This window comes from Garra rufa, chromosome 6, assembly GCF_049309525.1.
Source record: "Garra rufa chromosome 6, GarRuf1.0, whole genome shotgun sequence".
In the NCBI taxonomy this organism is placed as follows: domain Eukaryota; kingdom Metazoa; phylum Chordata; class Actinopteri; order Cypriniformes; family Cyprinidae; genus Garra; species Garra rufa.
In genome coordinates this window covers 12,307,224-12,320,714 of record NC_133366.1, presented here as the reverse complement: position 1 = coordinate 12,320,714, position 13,491 = coordinate 12,307,224, and the positions used below count along the sequence as shown (strand labels likewise).

Genomic DNA, 13,491 nt, shown 5'->3' with positions numbered 1-13,491 from the left:
TTACTGGAAGATCTAAAAATAAATCACATGGTCTATCATTAATTGCTTTATTTTTATCACCAAGCAAATCAAGCGTAGCATTTTATACATATTTTTCACAATTACCATTTATACTTATGAAAGTAAAACAAAGAAAGAAAGTTTCAAATAAGAAATAGTCACACTGTTACATTTAATAAAGTAAAAGTAAAGTCACAATTATAAGGAAAAATGTAGACATTGTAAGTTATTTTGTTATAAAATGTAATTTTGTTTTCAAATATAATTTATTAGACATCCACTTGATATTCATGAGTGGAAAAAATATTTGATCCCCTGATTTTGATTTTGTATGTTTGCCCACTGACAAAGAAATGATCTGTCTATAATTTTAATGGTACGTTTATTTGAACAGTGAGAGACAGAATAACAACAAAATAATCCAGAAAAACACATTTCAAAAAGTTATAAATTGATTTGCATTTTAATAAGTGAAAAAAGTATTTGATCCCCTATCAGTCAGCAAGATTTCTGCCTCCAAAGTATCTTTTATACAGGTAATGAGCTGAGATTAGGAGCACTCTCTTAAAGTGAGTGCTCTTAATCTCAGTTTGTTACCTGTATAAAAGACACCTGTCCACAAAAGCAATCAATCAATCAGATTCCAAACTCTCCACCATGGCCAAGACCAAATAGCTGTCCAAGGATGTCAGGGACAAGACTGTAGACCTACACAAGGCTGGAATGGGCTACAAGACCATCGCCAAGCAGCTTGGTGAAAAGGTGACAGCAGTTGGTGCAATAATTCGCAAATGGAAGAAACGCAAAATAACTGTCTATCTACCTTAGTCTGGGGCTCCATGCAAGATCTCACCTTGAGGAGTTTCAATGATTATGAGAACGGTGAGGAATCAGCCCAGAACTACACAGGAGGATCTTGCCATTGATCTCAAGGCAGCTGGGACCATAGTCACCAAGAAAACAATTGGTAACACACTACGGCGTCAAGGACTGAAATCCTGCAGCACCCACAAGGTCCCCCTGCTCAAGAAAGCACATGTACAGGCCTGACTGAATTTTGCCAGTGAACATCTTAATCATTCAGAGGAGAACTGGGTGAAAGTAGTCTCGCGTAGTCAGACCTTCAGACTGACGGCTGAAGGTCTGGAATTCATGGCAGCTTTAATTGGCCAAGGCCCGCCCATAAGGCCATTTGACCGACATGTCAAACAGCCAATCACAGTTAATTTCGTTCAGCGTCACGTTTCGGTGCATGGAAATGCCTCAACAACAGACTGGCGTGCAGCAAGTCAGTCATTGAAATAACCAGTTAAATAAGAAGAGGGAGAACAAGCAGTAAGTCAGTAATTTGTTCACGAACGTCGCAAAAGTGTATAACAACAATCGCATCTGCATAAGCACCTTTTAGCAAAATGCAGAGTAAATCAGTCTGCACTTTGATTCCCGGAGGACCGAAAGCAAACGCGACACTCGCGTATCCCGTAAATCCGGTCAAATTCAACTAATCAGATGACGACTTCGACATTCCTGAAGTGTTTCCAGTTAAGTGTACCATATGCATCAGACGTTTAGCCAACGTTCTGTGGGCGTGACGTCTGAGGCTGAGACTAGGGTGAAAGTGTTGTGGTCAGATGAGCACAAAATCAAGCTTTTTGGCATCAACTCGCCATGTTTGGAGGAGGGGAAATGCTGCCTATGACCCTAACACCCACCCCACCTTCAAATATTGAGTGGAAACATTATGCTTTGAGTGTATTATTCTGCTAAGGGGACAGGGCAACTGCACCGCTTCAAAGGGATGATAAACGGGGCCATGCATCGTCAAATCTTGTGTGAGAACCTGCTTCCTTCAGTCAGGGCATTGAAAATGGGTTGTGCATGGGTATTCCAGCATGACAATAACCCAAAACACACAGTCAAGGCAATAAAGGAGTGGCTCAAAAAGTAGCCCATTAAGGTCCTGGAGTGGGTATTTCAGACCTTAATCCCATAGAAAACCTGTGGAGGGAGCTGAAGGTTCAAGTTGCCAAATGTCAGCCTCGAATCCTTAAAGACTTGGAGAGGATCTGCAAAGAGGAGTGGGACAAAATCCCCCCTGATATGTGTGCAAACCTGTTGGCCAACTACAAGAAACGTCTGACATCTGTGATTGCCAACAAGGGTTTTGCCAGTCATGCCAGTCGAGGGTTAGTACCTAGTCATGTTTTGCGAAGGGGTCAGATACTTATTTTCACTCATTAAAATACAAATCAATTTATAACTTTTTTGAAATGTGTTTTTTTTTCTGGATTTTTTGTTGTTATTCTGTCTCTCACTGTTCAAATAAACCTACTATTTAAATTATAGACTGATCATTTCTTTGTCAGTGGGCAAATGTACAAAATCAGCAAAGGATCAAATAATTTATTCCCTCACTGTACACACACCAGCCACTTTATTAGATCCATTTAACTGCTCATGAACATAATTATCTGATCAGCCAATCACATGACAGCAACTCAGTGCATTTAGTCATGTAGACATGGGCAAGACATTCTGCTGAAGTCCAAACCAAAGTTAAAATAGAGAAGAAAGGTGATTTAAGTGACTTTGAATGTGGCATTGTTGTTGTTGCCAGATGGGATGGTCTTTCAGAAACTGCTGATCTACTGGGATTTTTATGCACTACCATCTCTAGGGTTTACAGAGCATGGTCCAAAAAAGATAAAACATCAAGTGAGCAGTAGTTCTGTTGGTGAAAGTGCCTTGTTGATATCAGAGAATGGCCAGAGTGGTTCAAGCTGATAGAAAGGCAACAGTAAATCAAATAACTACTTGTTACAACCAAGGTGTGCAGAAAAGCATTTCTGAATGCACAACATGTCCAACCTTGAAGCAGATGGGCTACAGCAGCAGAAGACCACACCGGATGCAACTCCTGTCAGTTAACAACAGGAAACTGAAACTAGAGTTTGCACAGGCTCAAAAGATGATTGGAAAAAGGCTGCCTGGTCTGATGAGTCTCGATTTCTGCTGTGGCATTCAGATGGTAGGGTCAGGATTTGGCATAAACAACGTGAGAGCATGAATCCATCCTGTTTTGTATTAACGGTTTAGGCTGGTGCTGGTGGTGTAATGGTGTGAGAGATACGTTCTTGGCACACTTTGGGCCCCTTAGTACCAATTGAGCATTGTTTAAACTTCACACCCTACACGAGTATTGTTGCTGATCATGTCCATCGCTTTATGACCACAGTGTGTCATTTTGTAATGGCTACTACCAGCAGGATAATGCGGCATGTCATAAAGCTCAAATCATCTGATACTGGTTTCTTGAACATGATAATGAGTTCACTGCACTCAGATGGCCTCCTGATCTCAATCCAAAAGAGCACCGTTGGGATGTGGTGGAACGGGAGATTCGCATCTTGGATGTGACAAATGTGCAGCAACTGTGTGATGCTATAGTGTCAGTATGAACCAAAATCTCTAATGGTGTGTGCACACCAGGGTTGCCAGGTTTTCAAAACAAATCCCTCCCAACTACTGCTACTCAAAACTAGCCTGATTGCTAGGTTCCCCTGGTAAAAATCGCATTCCGTAAGATTCACATTCCAGAGACTAAATATCACGTTATTAGTGTCACTTTAACCCACGGATATGAAATATAAAACCGCAGACTTGGGAACATTGGTGCACACTATAAACAAATTTAATTACTTATGTGAGCAGATTACATACAAACCAGGGGTGGTTTCTTCATTAGGGTGATAGGCCAATGCACCATCGAAGTGTGAAAGGAAAGGACTAACTGTCACTGTTCTAGACAGTTTGTTCTGCCTCTGGATATACAGTCCAATCAGCATCAAGCCACATTATGTTAACTACTGCTCCTTTTTGGGCGATTTCACTCTGGCCGAGAATGGTCCCAAGTGTTTTCATAGAAAACCACCCACGAATAAACTACAGCGAGTAACACATTGCGAATATTCTATTTTTAATTTTCTCTGCAAATTGTTTTAATTTTTTTTGCCATTTTCAGGCATCGTACTTGGACGAACTCCTCCTAGAGATTTATTCAGATCAACACCAAATTTGGTGAGTCTAATCTAAAGGCTCATGTGACGTTAAACTGGTGAAGATCTAGAGTTTTCATTGGAGGGTGTGTCTGTGGCTGCCTGACAGATTTCGGTGTTTCGCCATGAAACAGGAAGTTGTTATAACTCAGACATACAAAGTCCGATCTGCCCCAAACTTCACAAGTGTGATAACACTCCTGACCTGAAGACATCTACATGCCCATATTCAGTTATAGTCATAGCGCCACCTGCAGGCAACAGGAAGTGACATGTTTTAAGCTGTAACAAACTCCTCCTAGAGATTTCATGATATCAACATTATATTTGGTCAGTCTAATCTAAAGGCCTTTGCAATGTTAAATTGCGAAGATCTGGAGTTTTCGTTATAGGGCATGTCCGTGGTGGCGTGACAAAGTTTGATGTTTCGCCATAGAAATAGAAGTTGTTCATAAAGCCATAAAATGTCCGATCTGCCTCAAACTTCACACGTTCGATAAGAGTCCTGGCCTGAATACATCTGAATGCCAATATTCTCTCATAATCATAGCGCCACCTGTTGGCAACAGGAAATTTCATGTCTTATTCTAACTCAAACATACCAAGTTCAATCTGCACCAAACTTCATATGTTTGATAAAAAAGTGCTGGCCTGAACACATCTACATGCCAATAATCAGTTATAGGCATAGCGCCACCAGCTGGCAGCAGGAAGCTTGGCACATATAAATGACTTTGACATATTCCTCCTATGTTTGCTATATTAAAAGCATACTGCCCACCGTTCGCTGTTTTCTTAAAGCCACCAGACGGTGAGCCCATGTGCGAGGGCCCTTTCATCGCTGCTTGCAGCTTTAATTATATATTGTTTTCTTGCTGGATAAAATATTACAAGATTTTTATGTTAGTATTTATTTCTAACAAAGCTGTTCTGTCCTTAGAGGACATTGCGTTTCTTAGGAACGGTGTTTATCACATAAGCCATATTTCAGCAAGCACCATTTTCCCATTCCAGAACAATCAAAAAGTATCAATATTGAATATTCATCATACTCACGTCATTATAAGCGTTTCCTCGCCCGGTTCGCCCAAGACCCCATCCACGAACAGGGGCGATGAAGTGAAACTATATTTGTTCCACACTCTCCCTTCATCAAAGCTCAACCTGCATAGAAACCAGCAGCACACACCTGAAACTATGATACAGAGTAGAAAAGATTGCATTTCCACACGCAGCTGGCAAATAATTCAAACAGGACTTTACTGCACCTTTTCGACATTTAATCTAGATTACTAGACAAAAGTATTACACAGTCTACTGGCTTTAATGAGAATGTTCACACTCCCCTTGATTATGTGAGTCAGCTCAGTGCGATTGCATTGACTCATCTTTTACGAATGTACGCATGGAATATTAGTAATGATATTGGCACAGGATTACCAGAGGTGCCTGATGGGAAGAGGGGTGTGTCTAATTGCTACCAAAGCTCCACCTTGATCCAGATACAGCACGCTGTACTCTTCGTCAAATATCTGAAATAGACAGATTAATGTTTAAACATTTTGAATATATGAGTGTGTATGAGTGTTTGTGTCCAATATTAATAAATAGATAAGTAAACAAGTAAATAAAACAAATTCTAAATTTTTATATTCTCATTATATATTAAAATATAAAACTTATATAATATAAAAAAGTTTAGTAAACATTAAATTTAACACTTTGGTTTGAGCAGATATTCCCATTTTGTCATGTCACCAGCAACTATTAAAATGAAAAACAAGGCAATTTATAATATCCCAGGTACAAATCTTCATGTTTTTCTTTTAATTAAAAGATTTTAAACAAACAAACATTTTTTTGGGAGGGGAAATATTATTTATGAGTTTATAGGTTTTCCTGTGACCTTAATATCACTTTCTATAATTTTTAACATTATTTTAGTGAGGAAACAACAGCACACACTTCAGTGAGTATCAGCAATTTGATCATTTTAGTGATATTTTATGATATTAGTTGGTTTGTCTCATATTTAAAGTAGGGCTGTCAAATCTATTAATCGTGATTAATCGCATCTAAAATTAAAGTTTGTGTTTATAATATGTGACCCTGGACCACAAAACCAGTCTTAAGTCGCTGTATATTTGTAGCAATAGCCAAAAATACATTGTATGGGTCAAAATTTTTGATTTTTGTTTTATGCCAAAAATCATTAAGAAATTAAGTAAAGTTCATGTTCCATGAAGATTTTTTGTAAAATTCCTACTGTAAATATATCAAAATGTAATTTTTGATTTGTAATATGCATTGTTAAGAACCTAATTTGGACAACTTTAAAGGTGATTTTCTCAGTATTTTTGATTTTTTTGGATCCTCAGATTTCTGATTTCAAATAGATGTATCTCGGCCAAATATTGTCCTATCCTAACAAACCATACATCAATAGAAAGCTTATTTATTGAGCTTTCATATGATGTATAAATCTCAGTTTTGTCAAATTTAACCTTATGACTGGTTTTGTGGTCCAGGGTCACATATGTGTGTGTGTACTGTATATATATGTTTATATAAAAACACAAACTTAAATATATACATGCATGTATGTGCATTTTTGTATACATATAGATATACACACAAAAAACCATAAAGTTTTATTTTGGATGCGATTAACCACGATCAATCGATTTGACAGCCCTATTTTCAAGCATTTTATCCAGTTTGATTGGAAACTGATAATATAAAAACTTCAGAAGACAGCTAAAGAAATCTAAACAAACTTTAAGCAACTTGTCAACTAATGCAAATGCTGTTATGTAAATACTCAACTTATATATTTTTCTTAAAGTCTGTTGTGCTTATTAGTCAAATACTTCAATAAATTGGACTACACACTCAGAAAAAAGGTACAAAAGCTGTCACTGTGCTCGTACCTTTTCAAAAGGGTACTAACACCATTTAGGTGCTAAAATGTACAATTTAGGTACTAATGTGTACCTTTGAGTTACTTTTTTGCACTCTTTAGGGATAAATACAGTGCAAAAGTTTACCTTTTCTTCTGAGTGCACACAAGCATATAATTTTGATAAACATCCAGAGCTAAAAAAAAAAAAATGCCTGAAAGACCCTGAAATGACCCCCTCCGGTCACCATTGCAGAGTAGTTGCTAGTACTGCTAGTAGTTGTATGAAACAAGTAATTGCCTTACAGAGGAAAATCCAGCCAGATGCTAGGTTGACCTACTGCAAAGTTGAACTGAAAATTGAAGCCCTCATTAGGAGTTTCCATTTGTTTGGCCCAGAGCACTGATAACTTCACTGTATGTGCTGTGAATTCTTGCTGATATGAGTTCTTGTTGAGTTTAGGCCTTGGGGCTTCGAGCATTTAGCATACGCAAGTCTGTTTAAGTGGGGAAAAACACCATCTGATTGGCTTAAGTACTTCATGGGCTGATGATTACGAGGCTAGTGTTTATGTTAGCGGGATACTGTGCAGGGTCTGTTGTGTTTTCCTTTGGCTAGGAACACACTGGAAATGTTGGATCAACTACGCTAAAAGCCACACTAGAGTCATTATAACCGAGAAATGTATCTGACCCTGGTGCTCTGATTTACATAAATCTATTATAAATAAAGACTGCCTCTTTCTGAAATGATTGTGAGTTTGCTGGTTTAGTGCCAAAGTAAAAAAAAAAAAAGAAAGAAAGAAAACATTATGTACTTCTCATATGTGTCTTAGGTCATTGTTACATATGTTCTTGCGTTATTTTCATTGGTAATGTCAGATTGGCTGAGTTATGACAATATTTCATATCTGTACTCTTCTTGGGAGGGCTTTCAATTTGATTAGATGAAAGCTGGCAACCACAGGTCTGCTGTCCTTGAAATTATGCTATTTCTCAAATCCCAGTGATTGTAATTCTTACTGACAAGATATATGACATCAAACCCATGCCCTACCCAGCATGCTTTAACTTTTTGCCACATCAATTTTCTCTTAATTATTTGAGCTCTCCATTTTTAATTAGACAGCTGGCCCCATAAATTTAAACCGCATCATCAAACATGCACCCACGGGCATCATATATGTCATTGAATTTAGTTTTCTCTGAAGGTGTCATTTGATTATCGGCTCTGAAAGGCGGCACATGGATTTATTCGCTCAAAGATATGCATCAGTGCTGAAATTACTGCCCACCCCCATCTGGCTGAACACCCCACGGTCAGAGTCACCTGCCGCCACGTGTTTCCAGCGTCGGATGTGATGAACATGCTAACGTTGCTGCTCGTTAACTCTGCGCCGATTGAACCTATGGAGAGAAGAGCAGAACAATTACATTCATGCTTACCGAAGCAGATAGAGAGTTGATAACTAAAGCTAAATGAATATGAAGATTGAATGCGTTGTGCCTTTTTGCATCACAAAAGTCATACATATTCTACTCCAAAAGCTGGCAAGTGCTTTATGGATTTTGTCTAAACTTGTATTTCTTTTGTTCTTTCAACATTGCTAATGTTGAGTAGATTAGTTTCAAGGTTAGAAAATGCATGTTTTTTGGACTGTAAAATACAAGGTCAGAACAATATTTGTGGGACAGAAAAGAATGTGGCAGCTACACAAGATCATATACTCTCTTTTACTTTTTCACATAACGCTGTAGTGTGTGCACAATTCTGTAACAGAATAACTCTTATGTAACTTGGTTTTGTTCCATTATGTACTGCAGGATTTAAAAAAAAAAAGATTTCAATGAGAAAAAAATCGAATGATGTGCTGAAATGATAAATCCATGCACTTAAGGTATAGATGGATGGATGGACGGACAAACAGAATGACAGACAGACAGACAGACAAAGACAGATAGATAGATAGATAGATAGATAGATAGATAGATAGATAGATAGATAGATAGATAGATAGATAGATAGATAGATAGATAGATAGATAGATAGATAGATGGATGGATCATGAATGGATGGACAGATGAAAAAATGGATGGATAGATTGACAGATGGATGGACAGACAGAAAGATCGATTGACAGATGAACAGAAAGATGGATGGATAGATTGACAGATGGATGGACAGACAGAAAGATCGATTGATTGACAGATGAACAGAAAGATGGATGGATAGATTGACAGATGGATGGACAGACAGAAAGATCGATTGATTGACAGATGAACAGAAAGATGGATGGATAGATTGACAGATGGATGGACAGACAGAAAGATCGATGGATTGACAGATGAACAGAAAAATGGATGGATAGATTGACAGATGGATGGACAGACAGAAAGATCGATGGACGGACGGATGAAAAGAAAGATGGATGGATGGATTGATGAACAATCTGACAGAAAGATGAATGGATGGATAGATAGAAAGGTGGGTGGATGGAATATGAATGGCCAGACAAATTGACAGACAGACAAACGGATCAACAGGACGGATAAACAGAAGGATGATGGATAGATGGATGGATGGACAGACGGAGAGAAACATGGATGGATCATGAAAGAATGGACAGAAGAAATGGATGATAGATTGACAGATGGATGGACAGACAGACAGAAAGATCGATGGACGTAGATAGATGGATATGATCGATATGAAAGATGGATGGATGGATGGATGGACAGATTGACGGATAGATGAATGGATTGATGGACGAATGGATGGAAGGATGGATGGACAGAGTGACGGATGGATGGACAGATAAACAGAAGGATGTATGGAAGGACAGACGGACAGAAATATGGATGGATCATGAACGGATGGACAGATGAACAAATGGATGGATAGATTAACAGTTGGATGGACAGACAGAAAGATCGATGGAAGGACGGAGGGACAGATGAACAGATAGAAAGATGGATGATTAGACTGACGGATGGATGGACACACTGACAGAAAGATGGATGGATTATGAATGGACAGACAGACCGTCTGTCTGTCTGTCTGTCAGTCTGTCTGTCCATTCAGATTCCTAGATAGATAGATAGATAGATAGATAGATAGATGGATAGATTGATAGATAGATTTTTACAGCAGCAGATTCGTCATGTGTAATAAAATCGAGTCTGACCCTGTGAGGCAGTAAGTAGGAATTCTAGAAAACCTCTCTATCTAATAAGCTAAGCAACTCAAGGAAGTCTGTGCCATCCCCACAACCCTTCCACCATCAAATCAATCAACTAAACGTCAATTTAGAGCCTAATATCTAATAGTCAGCCTCCTCCCAGGATTACTTATCCAGATAGTTACAGTGCCAAGACATTTATATTTCATCTGCGTGCAACCGGAGGCAATATAGTCGGCGAGCGTGGCGGAAGACACAAGCCTGAAGGAGTAAAATGAAAAAGTGACAAGCGCTTTCAATCTTATAAAATAAACATTTGAAGTTTGAAGTGGTGGAAGAGTTAGTCGGTTGTGAAAACAGAAGATGATGGAGAGAGAATAATAAGAACACTCTAAAGACTCTCTGCCGCTAATCTCAAGAGTAGCACTTAGCATTTCCATTTGTTTATGCTAGCACGACACTAATCTTGTTTATAGTCCATATACAGATGCCTGCTCTCCACCAGCGCAAAATGAACGTCTTCAACAATAACAGTGTCATAAGCGCTCAAGATGAAAGGAATTTAAATACGCTTCGCTTTAGAGTTCCAGGACAAAAAAACAAACTGATGTCAGGGATTTAAGGAAAAATACGAGAACTACACACTTTAAAAAGTGTTTTCTTCTTCCAGTACCTGTCATTTAGACAATTTTTCTACCTGTCGGTAACCAAAGCAAATATCCAAATAATCCTTGAGTATTCAGTTTTATTCATCTTTTATTAAATATGTGTCTTTTCAACTTTGAAATGCTTCTTTAAAGATTAAAGTTGGATCCAAAAATGGAATGGTATATTTCAGGCACATTTTTTAATTAAGGCAGTGCCAAATGAAAGAAATAAAGTAGCCACAATTTCACACAATTACAACAGTTATTGTTAATAAAACAACATGAGAGAAATACATGTAAAGATAGATGGTATTAAGTATTAATAATACTACTAATAAAATAATAATAATAATAATAAATAATAATAATAAAATGTAGTATTTCAGCGAGAATCAGACAATTTAGGAGACTCGATCAGAAGTTAAAACACTTTTACATCTACACACTCAAATTCCACAAGAGGCCTCCGTCATAAATCTGACGTTTCATAGCCTGGCGCCAGAACGCCAGCCTGAAGCAGACCTAACTAACCAAGAACTTGCAAAATTAACACAAAGACACTTCTTCATAATCAAATCCTTCGAATAAGGAGATTGTCAAATTTGGAGCAAGTAACCAAGATTAATGGTCAAAGAGATGCACATTTTGAACATCACATGATTAAAGTCATTAGCGATATGGTTGGTTTTCCCCCACACACAGGACACAACGGAAATTCCTTCCCTAAACTTTTGACCTCCCAGCTTAGAGAACAGACCCTCACAGAAGGGCACAGAAAACTGTCTATTGATGTACATATGCGCCTAAAATGTGCTAAAGAACCAAGGAGCAACTCCTCATTTCTATGTATAACTTCCTATCATATATGTAACCCACACATTTGTCTATTATGTTTTAATCACTCATTGTGTATGTCCCTTTTGATAACTATTGAATAGTTTAATGGTTTATATTGATGTTTGATATGCACGGTCTGGAAATCGCATTCTCAAAATGTTCCTGTAATTCAATTCTTTGCGAAATGTATTATTGTCTTGTTATAGAAATCATGTCCAAATTTATCTCTGCAAAGAGCGGGAATTTGGGATCACGGGACTAATAAGATAACATGGTGATTTATGGTTTGGAAGGTGGAACCAGCAGCCCACCGGAGTTCAGCCAATGTTCTAATTGGTCAAGACATCATTTTGGGAGGTGTCCAAAAGCTGAGTTTAAATACCAAGGACACTCTCAAATCTCTCTCTTATCTCTTGCAACTTTTCTCACTCCTTACAACGCTCTTCACGTGCCTCACGCCGCGTCTCGACGCCGCCTGGCCTGAATGCCAGCCTCCTCACCTAAAGGAAACATGAGGAGATCATCACACTTATCTATTACTTTAATTCTTTTATTTCTTTCCGTTGAGAGTTTCGTGTCTAGTTAAGTTTGTGCAAGCCGCGACCGACCCAAACGCCTTCGCGGACCCGAACTCTAACCAGCGCACAACTCGTATCCAGCCAACGCCCAAGAAGACGTCACATTGACCGACCACCAACCAATCAGCAACCTCGGGAAAACCCTTTCTGGAACGAGCGACGAAAGGAATTCCCTTCACACAAAGGCAACGCAAGTAACTTCCAGATTCTAACTGAACTGGTGCATTTGATAAAGTTTAATAACCTCTTTGAGAGACTCAATACGAGGGTTAATTAAGTGATTGATGGTTGTTCAGGTCTAAGCAAATGCACATTGCTATAACTTGGGACTTCATATTTTCATTCCTTTAAACTCATTCTTTCCTCACTTTCTCTTTCTGCAACCTGTGTGAATGCGTGTGTTTATGTTAGATTAGTTTGTATGTGTTAGGTTTATCCAATAAATTCATATTTTTATTAAGTATCTTGTGTTTCGTGCTTACAAGTTATTGCCTTAAACTGCTGATTTTGCTACTGTGCTTATATATAGTGTTTTCACTATATTCTGGATAGTAATATCCATTGCAGAGTTTCTGTTAGACGACTTGTGAATGAATCGCGCGTCGACTCTGAAACAGCCGTAAAACAGCGATTCTGTTCAAATTCCCTATTGAATCATATTCGATTCCCTTTGAGCTAAATTATAAATTATTATGTAATTAATCCCTATTACAATCTTACAAAAATAAATAAAGACATAAACAAATAACAAAATATGCATCTCTTATTTTAGATTTATTTAGATTTAAAATATATACGATTTGTAAGAAATTAATATTTATAGAAATTAGAATGTTCTATCCACAATAAATAGTAATAAAATTACTTATTGTTGAACAAATTAGCATACCAGATTAATAAGATTTATTTTAGATTTATTTTATTTAGATTTAAAATAAATAAGATTTGTAAGTAATTCATTCTTTTAAAATATTTTATTTTATTTAAAAAAAAAACATTCTATCACAGTTTCCACAAAAATAATAAAATAAATACATTTCTTGAGTATCAAATAAGCATATTAGTTTCATAAGATTTATTTCAGATGTATTTTATTTAGATTTAAAATATATAAGATTTGTAAGAAATTAATACTTTTAAAATATTTTATTGAAAAACGTTCTATCACCATTTCCACAGTAAAAAAATAAATAAACAATAAAAATATTTCTTAAGCATCAAATTGGCACTAAGATTTATAGGATTTATTTTATTTAGATTTAAAATATATAACATTTGTAAGAAATGAATACTTTA

General features: G+C 37.3%; 1 protein-coding gene across 1 annotated transcript in view; it reads right to left on the bottom strand.

Moving 5' to 3' along the window:
- sorcs1 (sortilin-related VPS10 domain containing receptor 1) overlaps positions 1–13,491 on the bottom strand; it is a 253,063-nt gene that overhangs the window by 39,867 nt on the left and 199,705 nt on the right. The window contains exons 12-14 of the mRNA XM_073842166.1: positions 8,285–8,361; positions 5,496–5,587; positions 5,112–5,219 (exon numbers count right to left, since the gene is read on the bottom strand). Coding sequence (XP_073698267.1) covers positions 5,112–5,219; positions 5,496–5,587; positions 8,285–8,361 — 277 coding nt within the window. The remainder of the gene's footprint in view (positions 1–5,111; positions 5,220–5,495; positions 5,588–8,284; positions 8,362–13,491) is intronic.